This window comes from Pipistrellus kuhlii, unplaced genomic scaffold (assembly GCF_014108245.1).
Source record: "Pipistrellus kuhlii isolate mPipKuh1 unplaced genomic scaffold, mPipKuh1.p scaffold_m20_p_56, whole genome shotgun sequence".
NCBI lineage: Eukaryota > Metazoa > Chordata > Mammalia > Chiroptera > Vespertilionidae > Pipistrellus > Pipistrellus kuhlii.
The window spans coordinates 1,475,130-1,490,465 of NW_023425558.1; the positions used below are offsets into that span (position 1 = coordinate 1,475,130).

The 15,336-nt window shown below is 67.6% G+C and overlaps 2 protein-coding genes across 4 annotated transcripts in view; one reads left to right on the top strand and one right to left on the bottom strand.

Annotated features, from left to right (window-relative positions):
* The window catches only part of CHKA (choline kinase alpha), a 62,776-nt gene that overhangs the window by 8,494 nt on the left and 38,946 nt on the right, over positions 1-15,336 (bottom strand). The gene's annotated exons all lie outside the window — the stretch shown is intronic.
* Positions 1,691-13,388, top strand: TCIRG1 (T cell immune regulator 1, ATPase H+ transporting V0 subunit a3). The gene is made up of 20 exons (XM_045573773.1): positions 1,691-1,817; positions 4,070-4,190; positions 4,506-4,584; positions 5,322-5,536; positions 5,606-5,691; positions 5,975-6,101; positions 7,116-7,198; positions 7,477-7,570; positions 7,837-8,049; positions 9,713-9,857; positions 10,221-10,360; positions 10,432-10,589; positions 10,665-10,755; positions 11,471-11,589; positions 11,779-11,992; positions 12,281-12,403; positions 12,527-12,631; positions 12,709-12,826; positions 12,980-13,157; positions 13,233-13,388. The coding sequence occupies exons 2-20, from the start codon at positions 4,074-4,076 to the stop codon at positions 13,309-13,311; spliced, it is 2,484 nt and encodes an 827-aa protein (XP_045429729.1). The 5' UTR covers positions 1,691-1,817; positions 4,070-4,073; the 3' UTR covers positions 13,312-13,388.

Consider the following 15,336-nt stretch of genomic DNA (forward strand, 5'->3'; position numbering starts at 1 on the left):
CTCTGCTGACCTTGAGCTGGCCCTGCCTCACCTCCAGCCACATCCCCTTTTCTCGCCAAGTTCCCCAGACCAGGCCGCTGGCTTGACTTCTGCTCAGGACTTCCTGCTTTGTGATCCCCCAAAGCGGTGTGGTCCCTCTGGGAAGCAAGCCCGGTGCCAGCGGAGTGTCAGCGAGCCCCTGGAAGTCCGTGCTGAGCGCTGGAAGGATTCTGTGTTCTGAGCAGAGGGGAGGCTGGCTCAGAGAGGCAGTGATTTGCTCAGAATCACAACCTACATCCAATGAGCAAACTCACTCAGTCCGAGCACCGTCATCCCAGAGGGACTTGTCAGCGCTCATTCCCCAAGATGCTTCTTAAGAAGCGGGAGGGGTTCCATGGTCACTAAGTGGGGAAATGCTCCCAGGCTCTTCGCTGGGACAAGCACTGCATGTTAACGCTGTCAAGGCTCTGAGAAGGCCTGCAGCAAAGAAACCCAGCCTTCCCAGCTCAGGCCCAGGGATCCCCACTTCCCAGGTCACTGCTGACCCCTGGCCAAGGCTTTTTGCGGCGCCCCCTCCTCCCCCAGCCCAAGGGACAGCACGGAAACGAGAAGTAAGTGGAGGACCCAAGGGGAGCCCAGAGCCAGGAAGTGCCTGGGAGTCCCCCCCGCTGGTCCTGGTGGCAAAGCCTGCAAACAGGAAGTCGCCAAAGGGGCTTAAAAGCCCAAATCACTAACCAGAACCGGCATTAGAGAATGGGCACAGCCTGTCAGCGCACAGGCAACCAGACACTCATTAAACGGCCCTGTCCGCTCCTGACTGTTCTCTCCCTCACAGACACGTCTCCCTGCGCCACGACTGCAGCTCCAATGCCCCTGTGTAACAGTTTGCATCCCTGCGCCCAGCAGTGTGGACCTGAGACCCCCCCCCCCCCCCGTACACACACACACACACACACACTGTGCTCTTTGCTTGTGTTGAGGGTTCCCTCCGAGAACAACCCTATCATGTTCCAGATACCCGCACTGGGCGCTGACCTTGGCTGTGCCTCAGTCTCCAGCCCTGGTTCCATTCGCTCACTCCTGCCCTCAATGTGACTCAAGGATCGCCAAGCTGAGGGGCCCCTGCCCCAGGGGATATGGTCCTGGTTTGTCCGCAGTGCAGGCAGCTGGGTGGCTGTGAGCCCGTTCGGTGCTGGGACATGACGAACCCCCTGAGTTGAATCAGCCAGGTCCCTGGGACCCCCCTGGAACACCCCAGCAGCATTGCCAGCACACGCTGGGGGCAGGGCCCAAGTGGAACAGCCTTGCCTGGCCCTCCGTCCTGCCGTCCCTGAGGAAAGAGGCCCAGAGCGCGCAGCCATCCACCGGGGCGCAGAGCGGGAGGTGGAAGGACGGGGTCCTGAGGAGGGTGGAGAGCGGGGAGCAGGCTGGTCTTGGAACCTCGGCGGATCGCGGACCCCAGGCCTGAGGGGGTTGGGGTCCCATCAGCCATAGGCCCAGCGAGCCCTCTGGGTGGTGGGGATCCCATTCTCTGGCCCCCAAGCTGGGCCTGGGCTCAGCAGACGCGCCCGGCTGGCGGCGGTCAGTGTGTCCCCATGCCCCATGCCGCCCAGAATTGTTTTCCAGCTTCTGGCGAGAAACCGGAGCCGGGGCCCCAGCCCGGAGCCCGGAGCCCGGGGAGGGGACTGGGGCGGGAACAGCTGGCCCCGCCCCACTCGGTCTGTCCCGCCCAGGAAAGGGAGCTGCGGTGGCGCCCGCCGGTGTCTCAGAGCCGGGAACGCGGAACACACAGCCAGAGCGGCGCACTGTGCCCGAGCCGAGCTGGGTGAGCGGCGGAGGTGGGTGCTCCCGCAGGGTGAGACGTTGCTGGGGGCGACTGGGAGGAGGAGGAGGAGGAGGAGGAGGAGGAGGAGGATGGGCGTTCACAGCTGCTGAGGACCGAGCCCAGCTCTGCCAGGCCTGGTGGCACTCGGAGTTTTTCTCCCACCGCGTCTTCTTGGAGGGAGCGACCCATTTTACAGATGGGGAAACTGAGGCCCACCCAAGTAGGAAGAAACTGTTTGAGGCGAGTGGGGCTCAGAGCCCGCCATCCTGGAGGAGGAGGGGCTGACCTCCCTCTGAGCTCCCGGCCCAGCTTGTCATCGGTCGGGTGCCAGGGCCTCGGAGGACAGGGCTGGCCTCAGCTCCAGCCTCCAGAGGGACCCAGAAGGGAGGAGGGCAGAGTGCGGAGCACTCTGGACTCCGAAGGGCGCAGGACAGACGCATCTTCCTTTGCTCCTGACCCAGGACTGGGTGGCCTCTGGCGCTGGCCCATAAACACTGCAGGGGCCAGGAGGAGGGGCAGGTTGTGGGCCAGGGAAGGGTCTAGCCTTAAGGTGACCAGACGTCCCACTTTTGGCGGGACAGTCCCTATTTTTAACAATTTGTCCCGCGTCCCGCAGTGTTTTAAAGGACGCGGGACAAATTGTTAAAAATCAGGACGTCGGCTCTCCTTCATCCAGCCGGGTTTCTACATCCCCGCGCCCACCACAGCTCGGCCCACTCCGGGCAAGGCCAGGCCCGCACCGGTCAGGGCCACGGCTGACCTGCCGCGGCTGCTGCTCGGGGCTGCAGCGCCCCGGCCTGGCTGGCCGCCTCCAGCGCCGCCTCCCTCACCGCGGCCGCCGAGCTTAGAGGAGACGGTGTGGGCGGAGGGATTACTTGGGTGGGGCGCTGGTGGTCTGGGGCATCTCCCCAGCCGGGCCCTGTCTGCTGAGGGTGGCCAAGTCCTATTTCCCTAAGGTGACCAGAGGTCCCGATTTTTAACAATTTGTCCCCCCTCCCGTGGCATTTTTAATTGGGACTTTTAAAAACGCCACGGGACGGGGGACAAATTGTTAACAATCGGGACCTCTGGTCACCTTATATTTACCCAAAGCGGAAGTGGAGGCTCAGAGAGGACCAGAGTCTCCCCCAGGTCACACAGCCAGGGGCACGCTCCTCAGATAGTTCCCGAGCCTCAGGGCATGGAATCCTGCGGCTTCCCACACTGATCCTCCTTCCCACCCTGATCCTCCTTCCCACACTGATCCTCCTTCCCACCCTGATCCTCCTTCCCACACTGATCCTCCTTCCCACACTGATCCTCCTTCCCACACTGATCCTCCTCCGGTCCCTGAGCCGCCTCGGCCGTTCCCTCCTCCCGGGTGGGCTGCCTTCCCCATTTAGACTTCTGTGAGCCGGCCCTGAGGGAGGAAGTGCCCGCTCAGCCGCCAAGCACTTTGGCGCCAAACCTGCACCCTCCGAGGGGCCTTCACTGGTGTCTGTCCCCATGCCCGGCTGAGAGCTGAGCCAGCCGAGGCCCACAGGAGGGGAAGTGGCTGGCCCCGGACCCGAGGGCAGCGGCCGCGGGGCCCGTCGGAGGCCGCGGGGACCTCCCCCAGCGGGCGATTGAGCAAGGCCCCGCGAGGCCCTTCTGGCTCCTTTTAAAGTTCGCACAGTTTCACTTTCAATGGTTTCAACACCGGGAGGGCTGCCCGCCCACACACCGTGGTGCTGCCAGGCAGCCAGGCCCCGCACGGTCCCCGTTCATGAGGGTCCCCTCGGCCCCCCCTGAGCCCCCGGGAACCAGCCCAGCCCTCTGCGCACACAGACGCCGCGGGGAGGGGAGGGGAGGGCTCAGCCGCTGTGGAGACAGGCCCGAATCCGCCTGTCCCTGGGGTAGAAAGACAAGGACTGGGGACCAGTGAGGTCTGGGGCCCTGGGGCCCAGGAGCAGTGGCCGTGGGACCCCAAGGCTGAGTAGGGTCCAGGGTGAGGGCAGGTCACAGACGAGGGACAGCGGGAGCAGAGGTCAGGAGCCGTCGGTGGAGGGAAGGGGTCTGGGACGAGGCAGAGCCAAGCCAGGAAAGAGCTTGACGTTGGGCTGTGGGTCAGGATGTGGGCCAGGCTACTTCCTATGTGGCCCCGGCACCCCATCGCGCCTTCCCGGGCCTCAGTTTCCCCACCGTCAGGTGGGCGTGGGGACAGGACCTGTGGGATGATGGGAGCTGAGGTGCATGGACCTCCCCGTGGCCGGGCCCGGCTGAGCCCCGCGCCCCGCCCGCCCGCAGGACCATGGGCTCCATGTTCCGGAGTGAGGAGGTGTCGCTGGTGCAGCTCTTCCTGCCCACGGCTGCGGCCTACACCTGCGTGAGCCAGCTGGGCGAGCGGGGCCTCGTGGAGTTCCGAGACGTGAGTGGCTGAGGGTGTGGGGAGGACCGCGCTGGCGGACGGCCAGCCCTGATGGCCCAGCCCTGCTGGGGCCCTCGGCCTCGGCCACAGCCGCCTGCTCCCAGGAAGGCCGTTTCTCAGTGAGGCCTCCGCGGCCTGGCCCGGGGGCAGCCAGACCTCCTGGCTCTGCCGTGCCCGCCTGACGGGTGGGGCCGGTCTGCCTCCCGCTGGGCCCCGGAGGTTCACTGTGCACAGCGCCTTCTGCGGGGAGGCAGCTGCAGCCGGGGGGCGGGGACCTCCCCGCTCCCCCCCAGACTGACTCCTCCACAACCGCAGCTCAACGCCTCGGTGAGCGCCTTCCAGAGGCGCTTCGTGGGGGACGTGCGGCGCTGCGAGGAGCTGGAGAAGACCTTCAGTGAGTTGGCCCCGGCCGCAGCCCCGCGGGCTTCCTGGAGGAGGAGGAGGGGCGCGGCGTGAGAGGGGGAGTCGGGGTCGCCCAGGTGACGGGCAGGGAAGGGAGAGCCAGGCTGGGCCCCCAGAGCCAGGAGAGGCGGCCGGAGCTGAGGGAACGGGTCCCGTTCCGGGGAGCAGGGGGCGGAGGCCAGGGCAGCGGCCTCGGATTCTGTGTGAGAGCCGGAGCCTGTCTGGGGCCGCCGTGGCTTCTGAGCAGTTCCCTCGGCTGCAGGCGGACGGGGTGGGCAGAGGCCGGGGTCCAGGGTCAGCTCCTTAGTGCTGGGCCATTGGGCGCTCGGCTCTGGTGCCACTCCGGCCCCTCACCACTCCTCCTGGAGGAGCCTGCGGTGGGGATGGAGCTTGGTGATCGCTTGTAAGTACCCAGGCGGGTTCTGTGCGGCCTCCGGGAGCTCATGTCCCAGGTGGGTCTCCCTCGGCCTGCCCGGGAGCCCGCGGGGGGAGCCGGCCGGCCGGGCGTGGCCGGGGGGGCTGGGGAGAGCCGCCTCCTGAGCTCGGGAGCCGAGCAGACGTGTGGCGCTGGAGCTGTGCCCTGGGGGCCGGACCCAGTGAGCCAGTTTGAGGGCGGCCAGTGGAGTTTGGGGTTGCCTTTGGGATCCCCCAGCCTTGGCTGATGGAGACCGTTCGCCGGCGGGGGCTCCCCCGTGGCCGGTCTCCCTGACGCCCCTCCCTCTGCCCCAGCCTTCCTGCAGGAGGAGGTGCGGCGAGCGGGGCTGGCCCTGCCGCCCCCAGAGGCCGGGCTGCCGGCGCCCCCGCCCCGCGACCTGCTGCGCGTCCAGGAGGAGGCGGGCCGCCTGGCGCAGGAGCTCCGGGACGTGCGGGGCAACGAGCAGGCGCTGCGGGCCCAGCTGCACAGGCTGCAGCTGCGGGCGGCCGTGCTGGGCCGGGGCGCCTCGGTCAGTGCCCTCCGGCCGGCGGGGCGGGGGGGGCTGCCAGGCCCCGGCTCACAGTGCCCCCACTCCTAGTTGGCAGCCACCTCCTCGGATGGTCCCTCCGAAAGGACCCCCCTGATCCAGCCCCCCAAGGGGCCCCACCAGGACCTGAGAGTCAAGTAAGTGAGGCGCAGCTGCGTGCCCTTTCCCGCCACCAGGGGTCTGAGCGGTGGGGCCAGCCAGGGCTCCTGTGCAGTGCTCCCTGCCCCGCCTCCCCCTCCTCCCTCCTCCCTCCTCCCTCCGGCCCCGGGGAGTCCTCCTGTCCGGCCCTGGCCTCCTCCCGGGGACGGGGCCAGGGTGCCTGGCTGGGCAGCGCGGGCAGGGCCCGGCCTCAGGGTGGCCTGGCCGGGGCGATGCAGGGGGGCGGGTGGGAGCGGCCCCCTCAGCCCGCCTGGCCGGCAGCTTCGTGGCAGGGGCCGTGGAGCCCCACAAGGCCGCCGCCCTCGAGCGCCTGCTCTGGAGGGCCTGCCGGGGCTTCCTCATCGCCAGCTTCCGGGAGACCGAGCAGCAGCTGGAGGACCCGGCGACGGTGAGCAGCGGGGGACGGTGATGGGGACGGTGATGGGGGGACGGTGATGGGGGACGATGATGGGGACGGTGATGGGGACGGTGATGGGGGGCGGTGATGGGGGGACGGTGACGGGATGGTGACGGGACGGTGATGGGGGGACGGTGATGGGGACGGTGACGGGACGGTGACGGGGACGGTGACGGGGACGGTGATGGGGACGGTGATGGGGGGACGGTGACGGGGACGGTGACGGGACGGTGATGGGAACGGTGATGGGGACGGTGATGGGGGACGGTGATGGGGGGACGGTGATGGGGGGACGGTGATGGGGGGACGGTGACGGGACGGTGAGGGGGACGGTGATGGGGACGGTGATGGGGGGCGGTGATGGGACGGTGATGGGGGGACGGTGATGGGGGGACGGTGACGGGACGGTGACGGGACAGTGACGGGACGGTGATGGAGGGACGGTGATGGGGACGGTAATGGGGGGACGGTGATGGGGGGACGGTGATGGGGACGGTGATGGGGGCATGGTGATGGGGGGACGGTGATGGGACGGTGATGGGGGACGGTGATGGGGACGGTGATGGAGGGACGGTGATGGGGACGGTGATGGGGGGACGGTGATGGGACGGTGATGGGGACGGTGATGGGGACGGTGATGGAGGGACGGTGATGGGGACGGTAATGGGGGGACGGTGATGGGGGGACGGTGATGGGACGGTGACGGGACGGTGATGGGGACGGTGATGGGGGACGGTGATGGGGGGACGGTGACGGGACGGTGACGGGACGGTGACGGGACGGTGATGGAGGGACGGTGATGGGGACGGTGATGGGGGACGGTGATGGGGGGACGGTGACGGGACGGTGACGGGACGGTGATGGGACGGTGATGGGGGGACGGTGATGGGGGGACGGTGACGGGACGGTGACGGGACGGTGATGGAGGGACGGTGATGGGGACGGTAATGGGGGACACGGGGCTGGAGGATGAAGCCTGGTGAACTGAGCCCCCTCCCTTGGCAGGGCGAGCCTGCCACCTGGATGACCTTCCTCATCTCCTACTGGGGCGAGCAGATTGGGCAGAAGATCCGCAAGATCACCGACTGGTGAGCCTCCGGGGGGCTGGCCGCCGGTGGGCGCCCTGTGCCGGGACCCTGCCCCGGGGGCCGCCGGTGGACGCCCTGTGCTGGGACCCTGCCCCAGGGGCCGCCGGTGGGTGCCCAGTGGGCGCCCTGTGCTGGGACTCTGCCCCTGGGCCAGTGGGTGCCCAGTGGGTGCCCAGGGACAGCGCCCTGCTGCCCCAGGGGCTCCCTCTGGCCTCAGCTCCAGCCTCCGCACGCCTGGCCCCAGGCCCCCTCACGCCTCCGTCCTGTCCTCCCTGCAGCTTCCACTGCCACGTCTTCCCGTTCGAGGAGCAGGAGGAGGCCCGCCGGGCGGCCCTGCAGCAGCTGCAGCAGCAGAGCCTCGAGCTGCGGGAGGTGGGCGCCCGCTGGGCCTGGTCCACCCTGTGCCCCCTCCTCCCCGCCCCCCGCCCCTGCTGACCTCACGGCCCTGTCCCGCTCCCCCCAACCCCCCTCCCGCTGACCCCGTGGGCCAGTCCCACTCCCCTCCCCCCCCCTCCCGCTGACCCCGTGGGCCAGTCCCACTCCCCTCCCCCCACCCGCTCCCGCTGACCCCGTGACCTGTGCCGTCCTCCCCGCTGACCCCGCGACCTGTGCCGCCCTCCCCGCCCGCTCCGGCGCAGGTGCTGGGGGAGTCGGAGCGCTTCCTGAGCCAGGTGCTGGGCCGGGTGCAGCGGCTGCTGCCGCCCTGGCAGGTGCAGATCCGCAAGATGAAGGCCGTGTACCTGGCCCTCAACCAGTGCAGCGTCAGCACCACCTACAAGTGCCTCATCGCCGAGGCCTGGTGTGCCACGCGCGACCTGCCCGCCGTGCAGCAGGCCCTGCACGACAGCTCGGTGAGCCTGGCGGGTCTGCCGCGCCCCCCCCCAGGCCGCCTGTGTCTGCCTCACACACTCCCAGCTCCCTGCCCTCCCCAAGGGGTCCCCCTGGATGGCCCTGACATCCCAGAGCCCTTGGCTGGGCCACGGCACCTTGGCGGCCGCGGTGGGCGGGCACTATATCAGAAACCAGGTTCAAATCCAGGCTCCGCAGGCACTGGCCCTGACCTATCGCAGACCGAGCTGCAATGACCCTGCCTCCAGGGGTCGCTGTAGTGTGCACACACACACACACACACACACAGGCCGTGGCGCCCGCACACACAGGCCGTGGCGCACACACACACGGGCCGTGGCGCGCACACACACACACACACACACACAGGGGCAGTGGCGCACACACACACACACACACACGGGCTGTGGCGTGCACACACACACACACACACACACACAGGCCGTGGCGCCCGCACACACATGGGCTGTGGCGCACACACACAGGCTGTGGCGCGCACACACACACACACACACACACATGGGCTGTGGCGCACACACACACAGGCCGTGGCGCGCACACACACACACACACACACATGGGCTGTGGCGCACACACACACAGGCCGAGGCCCACACACACAGGCCGAGGCGCACACACACACACACACACACACATGGGCTGTGGCGCACACACACACAGGCCGAGGCCCACACACACAGGCCGTGGCGCACACACACACACGGGCCGTGGCGCACACACACACACACAGGCCGTGGCGCGCACACACACACACACACACACACACAGGCCGTGGTGCACACACACACACAGGCCGTGGCGCACACACACACACACAGGCCGTGGCGCACACACACACACACAGGCCGTGGCGCACACACACACACACACACACACACACAGGGGCAGTGGCGCACACACACACACAGGCCGTGGCGCGCACACACACACACACACACACGGGCTGTGGCGTGCACACACAGGCCATGGCGCGCACACACACAGGCCGTGGAGCACACACACACACACACACACACACACACGGGCCGTGGCGCACACACACACACACACACACACACGCCCTGGCGCACACACACACACACACACACACACACAGGCCGTGGCGCACACACACACACACACACACACAGGCCGTGGCGCACACACACACAGGCCGTGGCGCACACACACACACACACAGGCCGTGGCGCACACACACACACACACGCACACACACACGGGCCGTGGCGCACACACACACAGGCCGTGGCGCACACACACACAGGCCGTGGCGCCCGCACACACACACACACACACACACACACACACACAGGCCGTGGCGCACACACAGGCTGCGGTACCGAGTCGGTGCTCCCAGGTGGCAGCGGGCTCCCTCTCCCCGGCCGCCTAGATGAGCCACAGTGGATTTCGTCTTCCAAAGGATTCTGGTCCGTCTGGTGCCTGGCTCTCCCTCGGCCTGGCTGGGGCTGGGGCTGGGGCTGGGGCTGGGGCTGGGGCTGGCCAGCTCCGGCACAGAGAAGGGAGGGCTGCCCGCTGCTCCATGTCTCCATCGGGGCCTGGCTGGGGGGCTCAGAGGGTCCCTGAGGCCCAGTCTCATCTGTCCGTCCGTCCGTCCGTCTGCCTGCCTGCCCGGCGGGCGCCCAGAGCGAGGCGGGCGTGAGCGCCGTGGTCCACCGGATCCCCAGCCGGGACATGCCGCCCACGCTCGTCCGGACCACGCGCTTCACCGCCAGCTTCCAGGCCATCGTGGACGCCTACGGTGTGGGCCGCTACCAGGAGGTCAACCCCGGTGAGAGCGGTGCCGCGGCTGGTGGGAGCCGGGGTGGCGTGCACCGGGCCTGCCCGCCCCTGCAGGCGAGGGGCGCAGTCCCGGGGCCCCCACCACGTGGGCACGGTGGAAGGGGGTGTTTACCCAGCACCCCCTGGCGGAGCTTACAAAGGGACGGGGCCGTCCCTGCGGCTGGAGTGGCCTGGGTTTGGGGTCTGCCTCCCTCCCCTCGGGACGTGCCCGCGCGTCTCTGCGCCTCAGTCGTCTCACCTGTACGATGGGAGTCAGGGCGGCTTTGGGACCGCAGGCCAGGGGCCGGGCGCTGCAGGCGGGTGAGGGGGCGCTGTCCCGGAGCCGCGGGTCCCTGAGCGCCCTCTCCCGCAGCGCCCTACACCATCATCACCTTCCCCTTCCTCTTCGCCGTCATGTTCGGGGACGTGGGCCACGGGCTGCTCATGTTTCTCTTCGCGCTGGCCATGGTGCTGGCCGAGGACCGGCCAGCCGTCAGGGCGGCAAAGAACGAGGCGAGTGAGGGCGGGGAGGGGCGGGGAGGCTGGGGGGGCCCGGGCCTTGCCTCACAGCCTCCGCACCCCAGATCTGGCAGACCTTCTTTGGGGGCCGCTACCTGCTCCTGCTCATGGGCCTGTTCTCCGTCTACACCGGCTGCATCTACAACGAGTGCTTCAGCCGCGCCACCGTCCTCTTGCCCTCCGGCTGGAGCGTGGCCGCCATGGCCAACCAGTCCGGCTGGAGGTGAGCCCGCCGCCCGGGCCCGCCGCCCGCCCGCCCGCCCGCACCCCCTGACCACCCTGCCCGCTGTTGCCACAGTGACGATTTCCTGGCCGACCACCCGCTGCTCTCCCTGGACCCCAACGTCACCGGCGTCTTCCTGGGGCCCTACCCCTTCGGCATCGACCCGGTGAGTCCCGGCCGGGCTGGGGGCCGCAGGCGAGCAGGGGGGCAGCCAGGCCTGGGGCAGGGTGCGGGGCCCGGACAGAGCAGGGCCTGCTGGCTGGCGCTTCCTGCAGCCACCGAGCGGGGGCTGTCCGAGTGATGGCGGCACTGGGCCACTGTGAGCCGCCTTGGTGCAGGGCGCTGTGCGGAGCCCGGTGTGTGCAATGATTAAAAAAAACCCAATAGGTTTCTTTATTGATTCCAGAGAAGGAGAGAGAGTGATAGAAACATCAGTGATGAGAATCACTGATGAGAGAGAATCATTGATCGGCTGCCTTCTGCATGCCCCCTACTGGGGATCGAGTCTGCAACCCTTGGCCGGAATCGAGCCTGGGACCGACCCTTCAGTCTGCAGGCTGACGCTCTATCCACTGAGCCTCACCGGCTAGGACTGCAATGATTTTTCATTTCTGTGACATCTCCATGAGGCACACCTCAGCACCATTCCCACTTTACAGAGGAGGCGGCGGAGGCACGGGAGGTCACCCAAGGTCACCCGGTTAGGAAGAGCTGGGGACGGCCAGGTTGTCTGGCCGTGTGTGCGCAGTGCTCCCTGCTGCCTCTGGGGGGGTGGGTGTCAGGTGACAGATGGTGCTGAGGCCTAACAGGGACAAATAGGCTGGGGAGAGTGACGAGGGCAGGGAGGCCCCTGCGTGACGCCTGTCCCTCCCGCCCCCCAGATCTGGAGCCTGGCTGTCAACCACCTGAGCTTCCTCAACTCCTTCAAGATGAAGATGTCCGTCATCCTGGGCGTTACCCACATGGCCTTCGGGGTGGTCCTGGGCGTCTTCAACCACATGTGAGGCGAGGCTGCGGTGGGGGCGCGGGGCCGGGGGGCGCGGGGGCCGCGAAGGCGCGGGGGCCGCGGGGGCGAGGGGACCGGGGGGCATGGGGGCCCGGGGGCGCGGGAACTTGGGGCCAAGGCTGCGGTGGGGGCGCGGGGGCCGGGGGGCCGGCGGCCGGTGACTCGGCCCCTGTCCCGCCGCAGGCACTTCGGCGAGTGGCACCGGCTGGTGCTGGAGACGCTGCCGGAGCTGGTCTTCCTGCTGGGCCTGTTCGGCTACCTGGTCTTCATGGTTGTCTACAAGTGGCTGCGCATCTCGGCGGCGGGCGCCGCCGCCGCCCCCAGCATCCTCATCCACTTCATCAACATGTTCCTCTTCGCCCGCAGCCCCACCAACCGGCCACTCTTCCCCGGGCAGGTGGGCTGCGCCCTGGGGTCACAGCCCTCCGCGGCCTGGCCGGGCCCCACGGAGTGGCCGAGGGTCCTCTGAGAAGCAGGGAGGCGGCCTGAGCTGAGAGGCGGAGGCCCGGGGACGTGGGAGGCTCCCAGCGAGGTGGCACAGGGGTCCTGGAGGCCTGGCCCCTTCTCTCCGAGGGTTCCTGACGCAGCGAGGTCCCCCTGCTCAGTGGGGGCCGGGGGAGGAGCGCAGTGCAGGCTCCCTGGGCGTGTGGCTGCAGGGGCACCTGACCCAGCCCCCTCCCCGCAGGAGGCGGTGCAGTCTGCACTGGTGGTCCTGGCCCTGGCCACAGTGCCCATTCTCCTGCTGGGCACACCCCTGTTCCTTCGCTGGAGTCACCGGCGTCACTTGAGGCGGACCCTCCAGCTGCAGGTAGGGGTGTTGCAGGGAGGTGGGGCCGCTGCCAGCCTGAGACCCAGGCAGCGGGGCAGGCAGCGGGGGCAGTGCGGGCCTCTCTGGTCGGGCCTGCCGACGCTGCCTACGCCCCATCCCCAGGAGGAGGCCAAGACGGGGCTTCTGGACTCAGCCGACGCGTCTGTGGCCGGCTGGGGCTCCGATGAGGAGAAGGCGGGGTACCCCGGGGACCACGAGGAAGCCAAGGTGGGTGTGGTGCCTTCCTGAGGGGGTGGGTAACTGCTGGCCCGGCCTGCCCCTCACTCTCACCCCTCCCTGCTCAGTTCGTGCTCTCCGAGGTGTTCATGCACCAGGCCATCCACACCATCGAGTTCTGCCTGGGCTGCATCTCCAACACGGCCTCGTACCTGCGCCTCTGGGCCCTGAGCCTGGCCCATGCCCGTGAGTGACCGGCGTGGGGGCGGCCGGCCACGGTGACGTCCCGGCTCCAGCCGGCACACACAGCCGCCGGCGGGGTGGCCTCGGGGTCCCCTCTGTACAGTGGGCTTCGGGGCACCCCGGCCCTGGTCTCCACCGCCCCCTCCTCGCCCTCAGAGCTGTCGGAGGTTCTGTGGGCCATGGTGATGCGCATCGGCCTGGGCATGGGCCGGGAGATGGGCGTGGCGGCCGTGGTGCTGGTGCCCGTCTTCGCCGCCTTCGCCGTGCTGACCGTGGCCATCCTGCTGGTGATGGAGGGGCTCTCGGCCTTCCTGCACGCCCTGCGCCTGCACTGGTGAGTGGCCGCCGGCTGCCGGGCGGCTCCGGGCAGGGCAAGGCCTTCCCGTCACCAGCTCCCTTCTCACGCCAGGGTGGAGTTCCAGAACAAGTTCTACTCGGGCACCGGCTACAAGCTGAACCCCTTCACCTTCGCCGTGGAGGACCAATAGCGCCCACTTGTGGCCATGCTCCCCCGCAGCTTACCTACCGAGTGAAGCGGGAAAGGAATAAAGAGGAGGAAGTCCCAGGACTGTGTCTGGGTCCTGTCTGCAAAGCAGGGGCTGGGGAGGCTGGGGTGGCAGAGCCTGGGCCGCGGGCGTGGGCTGGTCCTGCCGTGAGCCTTTTGGTTTCATGGACCCCGTGGCGGCCTCTTCGCCTGCCTCTTCCATCTTCCTTGGCAGCTGAGGGGGTGGGAGGCACCGGCCCATGACCAAGGGCCTTGAGAGGTTGGGGAGAGAGCCCATGAGCCCATCTGTAAGAAGCTGACTCTTGTGTGGACCAGGGAGGGGTGTTCCCTGCACATGCGAGGCCAGGGGAGTGAACTTCCCGTCCTTGAGGGTGTGCAAGCTAGCTGCGAGAGAATGCTTGGGATGCCCTGGGTGTGAGGGATGCCTGGCACGAATTGGCCAATGCTCCGTATGGGGAGGGCAGTGCTGTTGGACACCAGAGGCCACCGTCCTGCAGAGGGTCAGAAAGGGGGCGCAGGCAGACTCCAGGCCCCGTCTCCGTCCTGGGAGGCTTCGGCCTTGCCATCTCCCTCGGCAGCCAGACCTGCTCCCTGGAGGCTGCCCGTTGGCTGGTGGGGCGGGGGGCCTGTAGCTCACTGACTTGGACCCCCACCCCCACCCCTGGGAGGCAGAGCCAGTGCTTCCCAGAGGCCTCTCTCCAGCTGGACGGTCGGGAACAAAGGCCGCTTTGAGGCTAGCCGCGGGCGCAGCGAGCCTGGGGCCTGGCCCCTCACTGGGGCGCTCCTCTGGCAGCTGCCAGGAGCCTGGCCCTTGGGTCCAGGATTGGCCCTTGGGAGCAGGGTGGCAATCCCACATGCCTGGCAGATGTGGCTGAGAAACAATGACGGCCGTCTGGTGAGGCAAAGCCGGTGTGGGGGACTGGCTGCGAGGGTTAAGCCCAGGCCCCAAGCCTTACACCTCCCTGGGGAGCAGCTGGGCAGGCCTCAGGGTGGGGTGGTGAGAGGAACCCTGACATACTGGGAGCTGGTGTGTGGGGGTTTTGTGAGGTGTGGCCTAGGGAGACGCTGGCTGGCACATGGATGGCTGGCAGCCTGGCTGTGGGTCTGGCTGCCTTGGGCCAGGTCGTCAGGAGACACAGGGACGTGGGTCACCTACACGGGCAACAGGCCTGATCCTGCCGTCTAAAGCAGAAGACACCGAGTGAAGCCGATGTCAGGAAAAGGCGCGGGTAGGAAGAGGGAGGCGCCAGATGTGGAGGGGGGTCTAGAACGGCACTGGCTGTTTGTCCGGATGTGAAGAAGCCCGTCATTGGAAGACCTGGCCCCAGCATCTCAGCGGGAGTCAGCAACAAGCCTGGCGTGGCGGCAGGGGAAGGCTGGGGTGGGGACGAGGCCTGGCCTGTGGGCACAGGGAGTTGGAAGCCATGTGTTAAATGAGCTCTCACGTAGCTCAGTATCATTATTGCTTGAACATTAAATCACGCTTCCCTGGTTAAGTTTGAATGTCCACAAGCTGACGAGCGGGCAGCCCCCCCCGCCCTGGCCCACGCCCCGGTGGCTGCACTGCCGTGTCCCGTGCCCGGGCGGCCAGCATGCCAGGGGCAGGCGCCGGTGCACGTACTGGGCCGCCGGTGCATGACTCGGTCAGAAGTGACAGCTGGCCCTGAGCGCTTTGGCTCAGTGGACAGAGCGTCGGCCTGCAGACTGAAGGGTCCCGGGTTCAATTCCGTTGAAGGGCATGTACCTTGGGTGCGGGCACCTCCCCAGTAGGGGGTGTGCAGGAGGCAGCTGATCGCTGTTTCTCTCTCATAGATGTTTCTACTCTATCCCTCTCCCTTCTTCTCTGTAAAAAAAAATCAATATTAAAAAAAAAAGTGACAGCTGAAGATGGAGTTTTATTTTTTTATTGTTTGTATAGTACAATCTCTGTGGTAGCAGGACTATATGCACAGAAATAATTCAATAAGAGTTCAGGTTTAAAAAATTTATCCCAAAGGATATTTAACAT

Bases quoted from the DNA above. Each gene is read 5' to 3' on its own strand.
- TCIRG1 (XM_045573773.1), top strand. From the start codon at position 4,074: ATGGGCTCCATGTTCCGGAGTGAGGAGGTGTCGCTGGTGCAGCTCTTC. The intron at 11,590-11,778 runs GTGAGGCGAGGC...GTCCCGCCGCAG, and splicing joins CTGGGCGTCTTCAACCACAT to GCACTTCGGCGAGTGGCACC. The intron at 13,158-13,232 runs GTGAGTGGCCGC...TTCTCACGCCAG, and splicing joins CACGCCCTGCGCCTGCACTG to GGTGGAGTTCCAGAACAAGT.